The sequence below is a fragment of the Larus michahellis genome, chromosome 9, assembly GCF_964199755.1.
Source record: "Larus michahellis chromosome 9, bLarMic1.1, whole genome shotgun sequence".
Taxonomy (NCBI): Eukaryota; Metazoa; Chordata; class Aves; order Charadriiformes; family Laridae; genus Larus; species Larus michahellis.
Window position 1 is genome coordinate 22184609 of NC_133904.1, and position 18140 is coordinate 22202748.

Consider the following 18140-nt stretch of genomic DNA (forward strand, 5'->3'; position numbering starts at 1 on the left):
CAAGCTGCCTCTCCACAGCATCCCGCTGCGGCATCCAACCCTGCTCCTATCCCGCTGGGACCCCCAGCCCCAGGGCTGCAGTTCCCACGGCTGTTTTTGCAGGTACAGATAAGGCCACAAAAAGGCAGGAGCAGCCCCGGACGGCAGCGGAGGAGGAGCTGGGCAGGCGTGAGGCGATGCTGCAGCTGCAGAGGACGTTTGCCTTCTATGGCCATCTCTCCTCGCCGCACCGCTGGCGGGGAGAACAGCGCTGGCACAGAGGAGAGGCCCTCAGCCTCCACAGGCACAGGGAGGGGGGGAACAAAAACACCCAAAAAAAGCTCATGGTTGCCCTCTCAGAGGCCTCCAGAAGAGCTCGGCTTCAACCGATGAGGGCAAGGACCTCAAACCCTTCAATGAGGGCAAGGACCTGCCCTTCTCCTCTGGCGGGAGGGATAGTCGGGGGGAAGATGCCCCAAGGCCAGCTGTGGTCCTCAGCAGCATCCTGGAGCAGGCTGCATCCCTACGGGGAGGGCCGGGGACTGCGGGTGGGTCACAGCGAGCCTGAAGCATTCCACCCCAGCCCCAGCAGAAAAAACACACCACACCACAGCAAGAGAGTCACAGCAGCCTCTGGGTATATTTTTTTTTTTTTTGGTTGCATTTCATATATTATCCAGTTTCACATTCTCATAGGATCAGCAATTATATAGCAACTTATTCTCAAATCTTTTAATACAAGCGAGACAGCCATGGTCGTATAATACTTAAAGCACTTCAATACCAAGCAATAAGATGCTAAAACAAAAATTGCACAATTTCTTGTTTACTATGCCTGACTGAATCATTGTTACAGAAGACAACCCTTCTCTTTCAAGCTTTTAACTAAACATTAACTTATCTTACAGGATTACAATTTCTCTTTAATAATAATAATAATTAATTGCACACAAACACACAAGAAATTCTTTATGATGCATAAATATTTCCTTATTACACATGGTACAAAAATACTCGTACTTTTTTTTTTTTGTTCGGTATTCCCATAAGGATGGCTGATTATTTGGCAGGACTGGATGCTCTCCAATCAGAAGGATGTGGAAAGGAAAAAAAAAAAAAAAAAGAGGTTAGATATTTTACAGCCATTCTATATATAGAAGTCTGAGGAAAAAAAAAATAATATAATAACCCTGACTTTAAAACCGGAGAAGAAGAATGGATGAGAACAGAAACCCAGTGCATCGTACTTGGAGGGGGAAGAAAAAAAAAAAAGAAAAAAAAAAGAAGAGGCAAAAAAAAAAAAGAAACATTTTTCAAATTTTTCTGGTCATCCTGGGAAGGGGAGGGCGGAGGTGGGAGAAGGGGTGAGACAAGGACAGTTAGTATTTCTCAAAGCCAAGTCTTCACCAAAGCAAGATGAAAACCTTGATGGATCAATCCGTTGGGCCAAGACCTGTTGCTAACGGTTACACAAACGCTAGAACAAACAAACTTACACTCACACATACACAAGTTAAGTGTTTTAATTCATGCCAGAAAACATGCAAAACCCATTGCCTTTCGTTTCCTTCAGCCGAGCTGCCGGGGCAGGGCGAGCCCAGGGAAGCCCAGGACCGAGCCCCCCTACCCCCCGGCTGGGCTTCGGCACAGAGGGATGGCGAAGCTCAGTCGGGGAGGATGTCCTGGGATGGAGGGAGGGATGGATGGGTGGATGGAGGCGGCGCACGGCCCGCGGCGGGGGGTCGCGGCGGCTTCACAGTCCAGGGAGGGGGGATGCTGGCAGTCCCGGGGAAGGGGGAGCGCGGCGGGGCCAGGCGCCTTGTCCACTGGCCGCAAACCGAACCAAGAGGGGTCTGAGCAATCGTCCCTGGCACATCCCTCCGCGTAGAGGCAGGGAGGAGGAACACAAGCCGAGGAGAGACGCTGCGGGAGAGGAGCGGCAGTGAGTGGGGCTGGCCGGATCCGCTCCCCGAGCATCGCCCACAGCCCTTTCCCCACCCCGGAGCTTGGGGGGGTCTCCCTGCTCCCGCCGGGGTGGATTTGGTCCCATCACCCCTCAGCCGCATCCCTGGGTGGATGCAGGGGGGCCAAGCCCGAGTTGCCATCCCTCCACCCCACAAGAGCCCAAGGAACCCAGGGACGAGCAGGACAAGGACCCGGCTCCAAGAGCAATTACTTACTTACTAACAAATTAACAAAACTGACGAGACTTCCATCCTTGCTGGGTAGCTTCGGAGGGAGGATACCAGCGCATCTGGAAAAGAAAGCCACGCCAGAGGTCCGTGATCCAGGATTATCTCAACCAGAGCCCAAACCTTCAGCTCCCTCAGGCCACGTATGAAGTACACCAACTAGAGATGCCTCCAGCATGGGAAAGGAGGCTCCAGGATGAGCCCCAAATACTACTCAAGTAGCATCCCAACCTGGGGCTGCACCACGCCAGCACTACCCAGCATGGTGGCTCTGGCCACCTCCGGTGGCTCATGCAAGGACCAAGCTCACCAGGCACCGGGATCCAGCCAGGTCCTCCCTTAAGGAGCACGGCAGGACCCCACACGTCTAAGAAGGAAAGCGGCACCCCATCTCAGGGCTTGCCTCAACATCACAAGTACGTCTGCCCATTGGCATAACCAGAAGACAGCCCCCAAATTCACACCTACGCCTGGCCCAAGCTCACTACAACATGCAGTACACCACCCCTCAAGCCAGGTTCAAGCTTGGAAAGCTCCTCACCACCAAGCTATCTGTGAAGTTTACCACTGTAGAAGTGTGCACAAGGAGGGGCTGTTCCCCCTCCCCAGCATGTTCCCACTCCCACACACATCTCAAGTTTACATCTTTCCCCCCATTCAGGCTCAGGCAGGGCAGGGGAGGCTCACTTTGGGCACGCAGCACCCCAGGGTGGTGGCCACTCCACCCTCAGCCAGCAAAAGGAGGCATCTCAAGACCACATATTTAAACCAGACAACCTCTACATGACACGAACAGGGTAAGGACTGTCCCATCCACCACAGAAGAGACCCATGAAGTTTCCTAAGCCACAACCCAGCCGTCGGAAGAGGCTCCAGGCAGATCACATCACGGTAAGAGCTTGGTAGAGCTGCAAACCAGTAAGACTTGGAGGCTTCCCTGGCAGGTCATTGCCACCACATCTACTGCTCAGGCCTGCTCCTTGCTGAGGAAAGACTGCTGGATGGGGAACCCAACGAGCAGACGTGGGAACAGGAGCTGAACAGACACTTCCCAGCCTGCCAGCAGATGCAGCAAGCTGGCAATGTCTGGGAGAATGGGATCAGACATCCAGGTGCTCCCATTTGGTCTGCAAGACCAGTATGTCAGGCTGGGCTGAGTTAGCAGCTTCACACCCAAGAGCAGCAGGAGGAAATGGGTCTGTGCCACTCGAGCGAGCACAGATCCAGCAGCAGGAGCAGCTTGTGGAGCTTGGTCCTGCTGCTGTTTGCAGAGGGAGCTGAAACAGGGCGGCCGTCCCCCCCGTCCTCCCTCCCCAGAGCACGGCCTCAGCACCGATGGGCATCAAGAGCCACAAGCACCTTCAGGGCTCCGGGTACCAACAGAACAATGGACTTTGCTCTAAGATGGGTAAAAAAGGGGCAGAAAACCCCCTAGAGCCCAGTGTGAGCTGCTCCCCTTGCCAGACCACCCTGGCAGGGTTGTCCCCTTGCCTGAACAAGCCTGGAGGAGGCTGGGTGCTCCCCTCCCAAGCACATGCACCTCTCTACAGCCAGAGGGAAAACAGTATTCCCAGACCAGCTCCAGCCCCCGTGCCTGGCCCTCTCCCACCAAGAGGGACCCTCAGGTGAGGACGGGCAGACTTCCTTGAAGCACAGTCCCAGGTCAGGTCCCAGGGCAAAGGAGGAGTTGCAGCCCCAGCCAAAGTGTCTAGTTTGGCAGAGGCTTTAGAGCTCATGAACCCCTATACAGCCATGCCCAACAAGGGCGATTCTGCTGGCCTCTTCCTAACAGGGCTCTTGCCAGAGCCAGGTCTCCCATGCAGGCTGCAAGGATGTGAGACATCAAGAAAGCCACTCCGGGTTGAGGTGAGAGCTGGCCAATGAGGGGGGAAGAGGAGCTGGCTATGTGCTAGCTACCTAGCGGGCAGCACACTGCCCCACGGATGCACCAGATGACATGTGCAATGTGGGTCTGGCTGCAAAGTTATCTCAGAGTGGAGATGCAGACCCGTGTCCCCAACCCCAGCTGCATGAGACCTCCAGAAGCTGCATACCGGTCTTCAGAAGAGACAGAGCTGAAGACTGGGACGCCCAGAGACTGGGTGACAGCCCTTGGATTACTCTGCAGGCTAGGCGCATCCTCAGTGGGTCCTTCAAACCCTACTCCCTTTACCCCCGTGAGAAGCAGAGGTCTGACGCCCCATGGAGGTATCCTCCTTCATCATCAAATAGAATCATAGAATGTGTTGGGTTGGAAGGGACCTTTAAAGGTCATCTAGTCCAACCCCCGATCTCTTCATGCGGAGACATGCGGCAGACTGCCAGGACCTTGACACTGCAGCCTCCTTCCAGGAGCTGGAGGGGACAATAAGCACATGCCTCCCAGAAAGCACAGCTGCCTGCAATGGCCTAGTCCTCCACCCACCAGCACAAAGGCAGTGATGCCAGCAACCGAACAGCCCCAAGCATGAGCTCAGGGACCTCAAGCCCGTCTTCTTGCGATGGCTCCTACAGGGAGGAGGCCGGCAGGTTTGCAGAGGCTCTGTCCAAGCAGGAGCCTCTCACCAGGTTAGATCTGCTGGATCCCGGGCTCCTGTTCAGGCACTAGCACCGCACTTGAGATAGCTGTCTGTAGCCAGGCACACTGGGCTGGTTGGTCTCCTTGCCAGAGACCTTCATGAGGCAAGTAGGTGCCACCAAGCCAGCTCTCAGCTGGCCCCATAGCTTGCTCCATGACACAGCAGCCAGGTACCTCCTAGTCAGTCCAGCCTTGGGTGGGGGGGATTGAGGGCATGGGCATTCATAGAATGGTTCGAGTTGGAAGGGACCTTAAAGGTCATTTAGTTCCAACCCTCCTGCCCAGGGCAGGGACACCTCCCACCAGACCAGGCTGCTCCAAGCCCCATCCAACCTGGCCTTGAACACCTCCAGGGATGGGGCACCCACAGCTTTCCTGGGCAACCCGGGCCAGGGGCTCACCACCCTCACAGCAAACAACTTCTTCCTCACATCTCATCTAAATCTCCCCTCTTTCAGTTTAAAACCATAACCTCTCATCCTATCGCTCCACTCCCTGATCCAGAGTCCTTCCCCATCTCTCCTACAGACCCCCTTCAGGTACTGGAAGGCCCCTCTAAGGTCCCCCCAGAGTTTTCTCTTCTCCAGGCTGAACACCCCCAGCTCTCAGCCTGTCAAGACCTTCCTCCCTAGTGAGTGGTCCCATCTAGCACCACGACCAAAGTGCCATCTTGGTGCTGCACACACCATGCCTTCACTTATCCATGAGCCTGTTAGAGGGATCCAGCTCGGCTGCACCCTTTTTCCCCAGCCTGGGGCCACCAGGCTGCTCTGGGGCATGGCCATCTCCTTGCCCTGACGCAGGCCAGGAAGGCTTGCAGCCTGGCACAGGCACCAGCATCGCTGACACCTTACGGGGCCACCACAGCAGCTGCCAGTGCCAGGACCGGGGTCGCTTGCTCCCCCACCAGCCCTGTCATGGGGAGGTCCTTGCTCAGCAGAGCCACCTCTCCTCTGCAGCTAGCGGTGCGACTCCCTGCCCAGCGACTCCCTGCCCAGCGACTCCCTGCCCCTCCACAGCTGGAAGTAGTTTCCTCCTGCCCAGCAGCAACAGGAAACTCCCCCTGCATTCACAAGGCTGCGAGCACTTAACCCCAGGAGCCACCTCCGTCCCACACCAGGCTCGGCATGTGCAAGACAGCCACCCCCCACCCCACTCCCCAAGCCTGGTGGCTCCTCATCCCCTCCTCGGGGGGTGATCGGAGCCCGCTTCTGCCCCATGTGCGCACCCCACCCCAAGCCTGGCCAGAGCCTCCAGCACCTCCGGCTTCAACAGAAATCCTGCTTTCCTTTTAACACACGCACTGTCCATAGCTCTGGCACTAATAAACCTCCACTTCTGATGGACCACCGCTCCTCGCCTTCCTCCTGTAGGTCTCTGATGCTCCTACGCACAAACCCAACCAGCCTGACCGGCCCTGGCCCCACCTGCCAGGAGCTCAGCCCTGCAACCAGAGGGGCTCAGCCTGGAGGCTGGCAGGAGCTCCTGCGGGGGCCACCACCCTGGGGGCAAGCCAAGGCTCTGACACGCTGAGGGAATGACACGCCAGGTCTTTCAGCCCACAGAAAGATTAAGGGCTTGATGGGATGCAGCAGAACCACCCCCTCACTAGGAGGGATGTTTCTGAAACCAGCAGGAAGCACCAGAAGAAGCAGACTGGAGGCAGCAGCTAGCCAAGAGGACATGCTCTTTAAGACAGCGGCACCTGCAAGGACGGTTTTCTCTTCACATTCCTCAGTGTCCCAGGCACCTTGCTTTTGACAGGGAGTAGAGAGGTTCTGCAAACAAGGGGCTCCCAGGGCCATCTGGAAGAGGAGACCAGCACCCCAAGAGACTGCACGGGGTCGTCCCAGGAGGACTGCAACCCGGCAGGCCAAGCCAGAGCACTTCCCTGCAGGGAGCAAGTTTCTCTGAGGGCTTTCGGAAGATCCGTTCTCTCTCAAAATACCGCATCTGTCAAGGAGGGAGCTGCGAGAGCAAATGGAGACGTCTGACACTGGGCGAGGAAAGCAGAGCAAGGGAGGCTTTTACTGGAAGAGACGCAGTTGTTTCTAGAGCTGCATTAGCTCACAGTTGGAAGGGAATCTGGCCACACGGCTGCAAACATCCCCTGCTCGCCCGCCTGGAGGGACGAGGCAGACACCGCCAGCCCACTGCATCAGTCAACATCTGTCCCAGAACACAGCTGGAGAAGAGAAATTCATGCCTCTGCCAGCCATCTTCCAGAGGCCAGGTGGAACACCCAGGAGTGAAGAGCCTCTCCCTTGCTGCAGGGCAAGACCAAGGCTACCTAAACATCACAAATAAGCGATAAACAGGGCAGATAAACACTGCTTCAGTGCTTCACTCTCCTTGTCAGGTCCTCCATTGTCTCTCCTAATTACCCTCAGAATTTGAGTTTCCTATCTCGCCCACCATCCTTATGGAGAGCAATTCCTTCAGCAGGAAAAACAGAGGGGGAGGAAGGGAGGACTGACTACACAGATCCATCCTCAGGCCACCTTGAGCTCGGATGGCCTGCCTTTCCTCCTTAGTTACGTCTAGGTCTGCCTATCCTTGCTCCGCAGCCAGCCCCAGCAGCTTGTGGAGCTCAGAGCTACCCCTACGTATGGAACGGATCCAGCCACCTCCCCGGGTACCAGAAATGGTCCCTGTGCAGGCAGGGACAGAGCACTCTGTTGTGCTCCTGGGAGCTGGAAGGACCCCGACCAGCATGTTCAAGAGCTGCATCCAGTTACCAGCTGCTGAGGTGCAGAGTAGCATCTTCAATTGCGCTGCTGAGACAGCCTCACCCCGGCAAGCCACAAGCGCTTCACGGCCACTGCTTCCACCAGGCTGCGGGTCACCAGGTGCAGGCCTTGGGCAGATTATGTTGGTGGCCAGCAAGAGCTGCTCTGCTCCAGCTGGAAACACAGCTGATGGGAACAGGAGCCAGGGCAGGCAAGGAGCACCTGCAAAGGTGCACCCACAAGGCACTAATGTCATCAATGAGTGCCCTCAGCAGCAGGCACTTCATCCAAACCACCTGCTTCCAGGGTCCTTCAGGGGGCTGGGTTGAGGAGACGAGCATCCAAATGCTTGCATGCTGTGTAACACCCAAGCAGCTCAAGCCCACCACCAAGAAAACCTGTCTGCCGCTGAGTCGAGCACAGACATCTCCCCAGGCAGCTATATCGAGAGAGCTGGAGGACAAGCACATCACACCACACTGTGTCGAAGAGCACACAGAAGACAACAGGCGCTGATCCATCCTACTGCTTAAAAGGGGCATTTCAACAGCCAGCCATCCTTTGCCTTGTACCCTCCGCCAGGCCTTGAGGCAGCCAATACTACAGCTTGTGGAGATGCCCATCTCACAGACCTCCTTCTCCCAGGGCGGAATTGAGCTGGGCTGCTTTTATTTGGGTTGAGCTAGCCAGGGAGAGCCAGTGCTGGCCACAGGTCAGGAAGTCACTTCTGACACCATCTCGGTCTAGTTCACTTGTCAGGCATGATTTAGTGAGAACCACTGCTCAGTAGGTACTTGGAAGAGCTAAGAGCATCTCCTGCCTGCTTTCCTCTGGCTAGAGGAAAACAGCTGGCGTGGGGAGAGCTTGCTCAGGGCTGCTTGGCCAGCCTGTGGCAGCACCAAGCCACTCAAGTTTAGGAAAACACCATACCCATGCAAGTCTTGAAGAGCACTTCACGCCTCCAGGAAGCACAGAGATTGCCCAGAAAAAATAATCCTAGCACACGACAGCAACAAGTTGTTAGGCACAGAAAATCCATCGCTGCCTCCAGCCTTCCATCCCAGGGAGAGCTCAATTGGCACAACACGAAGTCCAGATTTTGCAAATGTGATTGTGAAGTCAGTCCAGAGGTCAGTGGTGCACAAAAGCAGGATCTCCATTGTCCAGCAGATCCACCATGGTGGCCATTGCTTGGTGCTCCAGGGCTCAGACAGGCTGGTGTCACCCAGGAGCAGCAGCACCCCAACAGGAGACAGTAGTGGAGGCACAGCACAGCACTGAGCCCACCCCGGCAGACCTTCCCACATCCCCAGTTCTCTAGGGCCAGCACCAGATCACAGGCACTGGGATCTGCCTTGTGTCCTCCATCCACAACAGCAGCCACCCCTCAAGAGATCTGGCTTGCGAGGTGCTCACCCAGGCAACCAACAAGAGGGAAGGGTTTATTTAGAGCACTGACCTCTCCTTCCATCGATGGGCTCTACCTCAGCTCGGTGCTGGGAAGCCTCAGGGTCCTGCTGGGCTGTGTACCACCACCACATAGCCATGAGTCAGGACTGCTCCTTCCACCTACCTAGCTTCAGAGGCCCACCTCCACCATCTCCTCGAAGCCTCCAGACAAAGCTGCTGCCAGCAGCAGCAACATGGAAGCTCTGAGGACGTTTTCAGCAGCCAAGGCAGTCGGTCTCAAAAGGATGGGCAGCTGCGAGCTTTCAGTCCATGACCTGCTCCCTAACTTGGGACCATCTACCACAGACAGTCTCCCAAGCTCTGGGTACCCAACATGTCCACCTCGTCCCCTACAAGCACCATGTGGTAACCACCACCAGCCTCATCCATGTCCTTACAAAACAATCCTGCATCCAGTCCCTGTTTTCCAGGGCAAGTCCTGCCTGTAGCAGAGTCCTGCCCTCAGAGGTGCTGCCATAGCTGGAAGCATCTCTTTGCAGAAGAGATCCAGGAGCACCAATAGCCCCTGGTGTCTCCTACTGCCCACTCAGAGCCTGGCTTAGAGGCACTCCAAAACAAGTGGTTTCATATCAGAGGTGCAACGCAGCCCAATTCCACCGCACAGCAAATAGACGAAACGTCACCAGGTCCAAGGAGAACAAGGCAAGCTGCATCGTTGTGTCTACGCTTGTGTCATGCTCTACCCATCTTCCCAGGAGACCAGCTCTGCATAGCTTAGCACCCCACAGTCTTCCAAGGACAAAAGGAGACCAGGGCATCCCCATCTTCGATGGCTTCTTTCCCCAACATCACTACTACACAGAGGGGAAAAAAAGTCTACCCAGAATGACTGCAAGAAGTGAGCCAGGACTCGGTTCCTTCAGAGATGACCACAGCAACCATCCTCCCTACCAACCACTCCCAGGCCAAACCATCTTCCCTCTTCCCAAGCTCCCAGTTTCCTACACCGCTCCCATCTCTCCCAGGCTGACAATTCCCTTCATTACAGCTCACAAGACCTGTGTCCTGCCTGTGATTTCAGGTTGCAAGAGAGAAGCCAAGCTCCAGGTAGGAACTTGCTCCGTTTCCAGTAACTGGAGAGGAAAGAGGTGAGATTAGACCCATGATTAAGGGCAGGGTCTGTCCCAGTATGCAATTCCAGAATAAAGTGACCGGCAAGTGCTGTTGTCTAACGTGCCCACTAGAATTTAGTCGTGTGCTATCTCTACCATGTCACTCACCTCCCCCACCGTGTGCCAGGAGTGAGGTCAAGGTGTATTTCTGGTTGCCCTGGAAGGGTCGTGGTTGGGGAGAAACCAGGTTTCTTTCAGGCCAAGCGGCAGGGTTGTCTCTGCCCCGGCTCAACCGGGCTGCTCCCCTCCCACCAGCAGGACCTGGCTGAGCCTGGCTCAGCTGGGAGAAGTTGATGTAAGATGGTGCCATGCTGTGTGCGCCATGTCATGTGCTGCCAAGTTGGAGATGTGGGTTAGAAAAGAAGGCCTGGTATCTCATTCCCCAGGCTCTGGTGGGTGGGTAGCGTGAGGCCCATGCACTGGGTTGCCAAGGAGATACGGGCTACAGAGATGGGCAGAAGCTTGCAAATCCCATGGTGCACCTTGGAGGAGAGATGGTTACCTTACCAGTCTTTCCAGACGTGGCTGCCATCATGCTTAACACTTCTAGGAATGGAGCTGTAGTACAGCCACTCCACTAGCTGCAATAAGGCATCACTAGGGTGTCCCATCTCCAGGGACAGCTCTGAGCTTCAGGGCTAGCCTGCGCTGGCATCATGGCTGGAGTTCACTAGGGACATCAAAGGAGGGATTTGAGAGAGGGTGGGAGGGAGGGAAGGCAGATGGGACAGTCTTAAAAGTCAGTGGAGTCCCCACAGGTAGAGGCTCCTAGCGGTGCAGGGTCAGGCCACGGTCACATCTACAGCAGCCTGGTGCCCGCAGGGAGCATCACCATGGCATGGCAGCTCGGTAGCGGTGCCTGCAGGGAGCATTGCCATCAGTCTCCTCTGCGAGCAGCTTACCGACAGCTCCCAGGGCACGGGACAAGGCCATGCCAGCCTCGCACCATCTCCTGCCCCTCGTCACTCCCGACAGCCCTCTGGGCAGTTCTTCAGGAGGTTGCACTGGTGCATCACAGGGCTGCCACCTCCTCTCCCACTCACTACCAGACTTGAACACAGAGCGGCAAGAGGATGAGCACTTCAGGTTCAAATCTTTTGCGATAAGCTCTCAGCTTAGCTATTGCTTCCAACTTCATACCCGCTCCAGGAGTGAAGGCTGTGGAGCTGCTAAAGCTCTGGCCATCCCCACGAACATCCTCCAGCCAATGCTCGTCTCAGGAGGAAGAACTGTAGCTGTTCTAGAGAACAGCTCATGCGCCCACCACCCCACCAGCAAGGTGAACCAGGCCCTACCACCAAGAGCAGAGGGCTCAGCGCACCAAGGCCAAGGTTACAGTTTTTAGCCGAGTTTGTGAGCAAAAGCCAACTCCCTGACTTGCTCCGCCCTGCCTCAGCTCTGCAAGGGAGAAGGCTCCAGCCCAGGGATCAGGCAGCTCCGAGCTGCCAGCCTGAGTAATGTTTAACCCCATAAAACTTTATTGGTAACGTATATTGCGCCAGAATGTCTCCCTGCGAGGTCACTGCTGGCTCAAGCACAGCGCTGCATGGAGCGGCTGTAGCTGCTGGGGCAGCCCGCCTGCTCTTCTTCAGAAGAGAGCTGGGTCCAGCTACGGCCTGGAGGGGCTACACTGGCTCCCTAAGGCTTGGAGGCACATCACCACATCTGGAGCTTCTTGGGCAGGGAGTCCTACCTATACAGGGAGCTCCCCGGAGCCTCAGGGTCATTCTTCAGACCAGAAGACCTCTTTGGAAGCTAAGCTGTCTGTCCAGAACAAGTAGGTTGTCAACTGGAGGGCAGGAACTAAGACCCCAGAGGGAGAAGATCTGGCTGAAGGACTCCTTGGTACCTTCTACTTTAGGACAGCAGAGTTCTTCTCCCCCGCCACACACCATAAAGTTTTGGTGCCTAACCCTTACGCTCAGGGTCCCCATGTGACTGGTGATCATTCCTTGAAGGACCTGCAGAAATGGTTTCACCTCTCTCAACCAGACCAGAGAGGTTTTTTCCTGGTCCTCCCTGCCAGGGGCAATTCAACCAGCAACAGCCCTTGGCTCCACCACCCTACACACAAGGGGGCAGGGAAAGGAAGAACATCTGCTCTCCTGGTCTGCCCAGGAGCAGAGCACACAGATGTGGCTGTGGACATCATCAATAACTTTTGGAGAACACCAGCAAGAACAACCCTCCTAGTGAAGGACCAGTCTACCTGAAAGAGCAGCCTGGCTCTGGAGGCCTCTGCAAGACCTTCAGCCCAATGCTAGCTCACCAGTTGAGGGGCAAAAGCAGCAGAGGTCTGCGAGCATGTGAGGGGCAGGACGGACAAGCCTACACAGGCCAGAGGTCACATCCATCCCATGCCTCCATATTGCATTGGGGAAACAAGCTTGGGTTCAAGCTGGACACTTACAGTCAAGACGTTTGCAGGAAGCAAGAGGATGCCGAAGGGCCAACTGAGCTGACCATCGGGCAGGTGGACAAGCTGAAGGGACACAGCTCTTCTTCCTTTCAATTTAAGCAGGGAAGAGTGGAGCTAAACACCCTGCTCGGCAGGGCAGAGAGCAGAGGTTACGCCCCGATGCTCTGGGGTCTAAGCCCAGAGCCCTGCTGCCCCAGTCCCCCATGGCACTACTGCAGGAGCAGAAACTGAAGCAGGCAGAGCACAGCTGGCTGGTAACACCAAGCAGGGTAGGGACAGGGGCTCCAGGTTCTCCTGTACAAGCGCTCCAAAGCAAGCGCCTTATCCTGAAATTAGGACACTGCCTCTCTGGTTTGGCCTTCTCTTTGCATTTCCATGGTTTCAGGGACTTCATGCTCAGCAGGGGTGTTGGCCTCGCTACATTAAAGCATTCCAGTTTCAGACCAGTACAGGCATCCCTACAACTCCATACTCCGGGACACCAGGCAGTTGGTTGCACCACCGCCAGCATTCCCACCGGCCCATACAGAGTAATCACAGAATAGTTCGGGTTAGAAGGGACCTTAAAGACCATCTAGTTCCAACCCCCCTGCCTTGGGCAAGGACACCTCCCGCTAGACCAGGTTCATCTCTAGCCTGCACCTAGTGGCTAACACCACCGTCCCATCAGAGCCCCTGGCTATGGCAAGGCTCTGATCACTCATCTGCTGCAGGACATCCCTCTCTGGCTTCAAAAGCCTTTGAGTCACTTGGCCCGAGGGGGTTCCAGCTGAGCCCCTCAGCTCCAGCACGGAGTCAAGCCTGTTGCCTTCACTGCGACTTCAAGGAGGACATTGCGTAGCTATTTCACTTGCTGGCGTGTAGTGTTTCCTCCCAGCAGTCCCACAACATGATTTTTCCAGCCATGGGGGACCAGCAAAGCCAGCCAGAAACTGAGCCCTGACTTTTCCCATCTGCCCACCTCTAGCGCAGAAGCGGGCTGGACCTGCAGGGTCAGAAATCATCGCCCAGCTCTGACTGCACTCAGCCACGTTGACCTCTCCCCTGCAGCTTGCTGGGGGCTCGGGGTTGGGGGGGGGGCCCCCCATGCACTTCAGCCGGGAGAAGGCTTTGCCCAGGAGCCAAGGTGCGGAGGCAAGGGTCGAACCAGCCAAGCAGAGACCCATGGGAGCGAGCACCAGGGGCAGGGGAGAGAGGAGAGCCCGGTTCCTGGCACGGCACGCGGGGAGCGACTCACCTGAGCGTGAAGAGCAGCAGCCGCAGCAGCGGCCGCCGGGTAGGTGAAGGCAGCATGGGGGATGGCAGGGGTTAGCTCCGTGGTGTAGAGTGGGTAGGGAGCCCACGCCTCTGGGGACGCTGGAATAAGAGCTGCTCCAGTCAGGTCATCTAGACAGGAGGGGACAAGGTGACAACAGCACCTCAGTAGCTGGCCCCAACAGCCTGCTTCAGGGACAGGCTCTGCATTTCCAACCCCAGACTAAAGCTCCACACTGCCAGCCCAGCAAGGTTTAGAATATACCAGCCCTGCAGCATCTCTGCTATCAGCTGCTCCTCTGGCCTCCCAGCCTCACCAGGAGAGACCAGGAACACGCTCCATCACTGCTTGCCACCCCACAGGGGCTCTGGGGGGGCTGGTTCACTCATGTGGCACAGGGCTGGTGCCACAGGACAGCAGGGCAGGAGACGGGCTTCTCCGCATCACGTTACGGGCTGCCCAACAAGCCTCAGCAGGGCCGCTCGCCCCACCAGGCTACGCGGAGGGTGCATGGCACAGGACTCGTCCTCTCTGCTTCACACCCACAGATGGTTTAAGGATTTGTGGCATCGCTTGAGCTACCAAACCCAGCTCCGCTCTCCCAACACTTCCAGCGTCAGCCAGAAGCCTTACCAGATGCCTGTTTTTCTCCTGCAACCCTAGCATGCTGGCCTTCCTGCACCAGGCAGCTTTCAGCCAGAACGTACGTGGGTATGGTTTCCTTTCCACCCTGGCAGCATCCCCAGGGTTGGGCATCTCCCAGGCTGGGCCAGACAGTGACCTCAAAGTCCCTCCCAGCATACTCACAGGGGTCCCGTGCAATGAAGTGTGCGCCCAAGGCAGGGTGGATATTGGTGGGGTTTGGCGTGGCCATCAGCTTGCTCTTGGCCATCTTTGTGTTGGCTTTAGCAAACTCTAACCGCAAGGTCTGTGGGTTCTCTGGGTCGAAGCGGATGCCCTGTCATAGAAGAAAGTACAGGAGCCTCTCAGAGGTGAGGTTTCCAGTCTAAGCACAGGCTGTTCTGTTCACAGAGCAAAGCCCAACCGGGGAACCAAGGCCATCATGCTGTGGTCACATGGCCCAGGTTTTTTGTCACCTCACTGCAACACTCAAGCTCCCATATGCTTGTATTTCTATGTTTAACTGGCCTAGGACCACTGCTTCCAACGTGAGGGACACAGCTTTGCTCCCTATGTGCGGTTCATCAACCAGCACAGCAGTGATGGCTACCAACACTGGTCAGGAAAAATATCTGGGATAACCCCGTCTATACTGGAGCTCCTGTCTGTGGTGGTGCTACACCTACTGCCAGCCTGGGCAGAGACACTAGCACTCGCCCCAGTGCCCAGGGCATGGTCTGCAGCAGGGCGGAACCGGATCAGCGTGTCTTGCTGCCTAGATCCCACTCATTTTTGCAGGACCACACGGGATGGAGATCGTTTTGAGCTGTGCCTGCCATGTTGACCACCTTCATGTCTTTTTCTTGAGCTGCAGCAGTTTGGAAGCGCTGCGAACGTGCTAAAGAGCCTGCACCAGACCGCTTTGGCCCTGCCTCATGTCCTCCCATGGAAACAGAAGTGTGGGAAGGGTGGTTCCCTTCCTCTCTGAAGGAAGTACCTTCTACCCCCACACCTTCCAGGAGAAGGACCTACTCTGCTGAAGTGCCACGCACTTTTCATCAGGGCATTTGGCAAAGTGAGCCTTTAATGAGGCCACTAGCACCAAGCAAGACCTACAGCCACATGATCGACCACATTGGCAGTGAGCCTGCTTCGCTACCCACGCACCCTGGCGAGCTCAACCTAGAGCCTTGAAAAGCTGATGCTAAACACAAGTTGAGCTCCACACGCCTCATTAAAGCTTTACAGCGTGTCAACTGGCTATCGCCCTATGCTTCTATATGCCCAGGGACCACTCATGCCCCCGATACCCCTCTTCTCATCTGTTTGCTAAGGGTCGGTTCCCCAGAGAAGCCCTGCCTGCTCCAGGTTCTCCAAGCCACGGTCCAGTCCAGCAGCCAGGCTAGGATGAGCCCCCAGCTCAGCACTCAGAGCAGACAGCAGGAGGAAGAGCTCCTTGAAGAGCAGTTCTGGCCACACCTCAACACACATAAGTAAAGAACAAGGGAGAGTCCTCTCGGTTCCCAACTCTTCCTCTATACAGGGGGGAGCACGTAATAGATAAGAAACAGGATTCACAGCCTGCGTCCTGTTGCCAGATGCCAACTGCTGGGTAAGGAGGTGCATGCCAGCTCCAGAAAAGGAGTAGCTGTTTTTTCCCCACACCCTCCGAGGTCCTGGAGCAGTCTTCCAGCAGTCAGAAACTACGTCTTTTTGCATCTGTTTTCTCAGACCGATGTCAGTCTTAAAAAGCTCTCCTGCTTCCCTGGTGGGATGCTGCAGGACCATTTTGCTTACTCAAGGGCATGGCTGAGACACCCTGACCCTTCCTATGCTACGGACAAGACCAGCATCACTCTAGCCCCCAACTGCAAGCCAAGCTGTGACAGGGGGTAGGGCCCCCAGCCCTGCCGGTACATCGGGTACTCACATTCAAGGCGTTCTTCGCTGCTTCAGCACCAGCCCGGCTGTCAAAGGTCACAAAACCAACTGGCTAAAAGAAATAATGCCGATTTCAGTTTGGAAGCCTCCTCCAGCTCCTCAGACTGCCCCACGACCCTCTCTGCCCCAGACAGTTTACTGCAAACAGAAGAGACCACCTAAAGCTGCAGAGGGCCTTCAAGCAGAGCTTGAAGTCATCATCATCCCAAGATTCCTACTCCATGTCTGCTCCCACCACACCAAAGAGCTTTGGTATTCCTACATGTTGGGGGCATTGCTCACCCGGGTAGCCCCCAGTAAGGGTACCCCCTTGCCCACAAGGGGAACCGCTGCCTTAATTAGGATGGGTCTGGGGAAGGTTTCTAGCAGCACAGGGTTTGAGGCTGAAGCACCGCATGGTCTGGGCAGCAATAGAAGATATGAAGGCATTTGGCACATGCGGAGAGCTTGGGGCCACCAGGATGGTGACCCAGCTGCACCCATGGTGCCAAATACAGACAATGCTTTACGCAGTGAAATGGTGTCTGTTCCCCCTCCCCTTCCCTCCCGGCATGCCTGCTTTTCCAGAAAAAGCCAAAAATACCCAAAGCACTGGAAGGAGGAGGTACCTGCTTTGAAGTGAGCTTGATCAGTGACCCTTCATAACCCTGGAGAAGGGAAGAAAGAAGGGAAGAAAGCAAGTCAGCAGCAGGTTCCTGAAGGAGCTGAGCTACAACCAAGACGTGACATGACAGCTCCAAGAGTTACTGCAGCACCGAACCCTTCACAAGGCAGGGTTTGCAGCAGTAGGTACATTAACATGGCTCCTCTTTCCCACCAAAAGAGAAGACTGAGATTACTCCAAGGGCAGAACAGGCATCTCAGCTAGCCCTTTGGGAAGGAATCCCATTTTCTAGCTCTTCATCAAGCTACTAAGATGAGCACCCTGCCTGGCTAGTGCCTGGAGAGCATAGAGCACCCTGTGCTGGAAGAGGGGGAAGCGGAGTTCTCTTGTTTGCCCAAGGACAGCCCATGTCGTGATCTAGTGAAGGATGGACAGTTAGGAGACCAGGATACATCCTTGAGGAAGGGCTGGTCCAGCTGGGCTGCAGGCCTGACCTAGCAGCCTTCATCAAGCTTGGAGACAGCCCGATTTCCACAGGCTCCAGGAGTTACCCAGCTGAGAGCGAGCCATGGGATACCATTCTGGTTCCATACCAGGTTCCTCAAGCTTCCACAGAAGGCCTACCTTCCCACTTCATCCTTGCTCCCCTCCGACACAGATCTTTGCTGCAAGGTTAGCCACAAGACAGCCTCTTTCCCACCAAAGACCAAGTCTGAAGACCTTCTTACCTTGAATGGTCGGAAGAGTAGGTAGAGCTCTCTGGGCTTGATATCCACAGGAAGGCCACTGACAAACAGCGTCCGTACCTAGGAGAGAGGTCAACGAGCTCTACTGAAAGGAGATGCTAGGTACCAAAGCAGGAGCACAGTTCAGAAGCTAGGTACAATAAGAGTGGGGCATCTCGCACCAAAGGTGGCCTTGCAGGCACTAACCCTTCCCTACAGGAGAGGAGCATCGTCCAGGATAACATACACCCACTCCTTTCCTCCCTGCCACAAACGATTTAGACCTTTACAAAAACCCAGTCTCCAGCAGAATAGTCTGGGTTGATGAGGGCACAGACACCAGCCCACCTTGATGACTAAAGCTTGGAAGGCCTGCTAGAAGACCGTACACTGCCAAAAGCACTAATGCAGAGTTTGACACATATCAAAGGTCCAGAAGAGACCAGTACAAACCCCAGCTGTCTCTCTAGCTATTTCTAGAGATCATATACTAGATCTCCTTTCCTTAGCCTACC

At 55.7% G+C, this 18140-nt stretch overlaps 1 protein-coding gene across 4 annotated transcripts in view; it reads right to left on the minus strand.

Moving 5' to 3' along the window:
* Positions 1-595: 595 nt before the first annotated feature.
* The window catches only part of RBPMS2 (RNA binding protein, mRNA processing factor 2), a 31546-nt gene continuing 14001 nt past the window's right edge, over positions 596-18140 (minus strand). Inside the window, exons 2-9 of one of the 4 annotated variants that reach the window (XR_012589035.1) lie at positions 17629-17706; positions 16905-16943; positions 16286-16348; positions 14542-14692; positions 13717-13865; positions 10568-10730; positions 2160-2233; positions 596-1902 (exon numbers count right to left, since the gene is read on the minus strand). Coding sequence is in view for 2 of the 4 variants with exons in the window: in XM_074600884.1 (XP_074456985.1) it covers positions 2171-2233; positions 13717-13865; positions 14542-14692; positions 16286-16348; positions 16905-16943; positions 17629-17706 (543 nt within the window). In the remaining 2 variants the exon portion in view is untranslated. The remainder of the gene's footprint in view (positions 1903-2159; positions 2234-10567; positions 10731-13716; positions 13866-14541; positions 14693-16285; positions 16349-16904; positions 16944-17628; positions 17707-18140) is intronic. The other 3 variants (XR_012589036.1, XM_074600884.1, XM_074600885.1) reach the window with 3 other exon arrangements.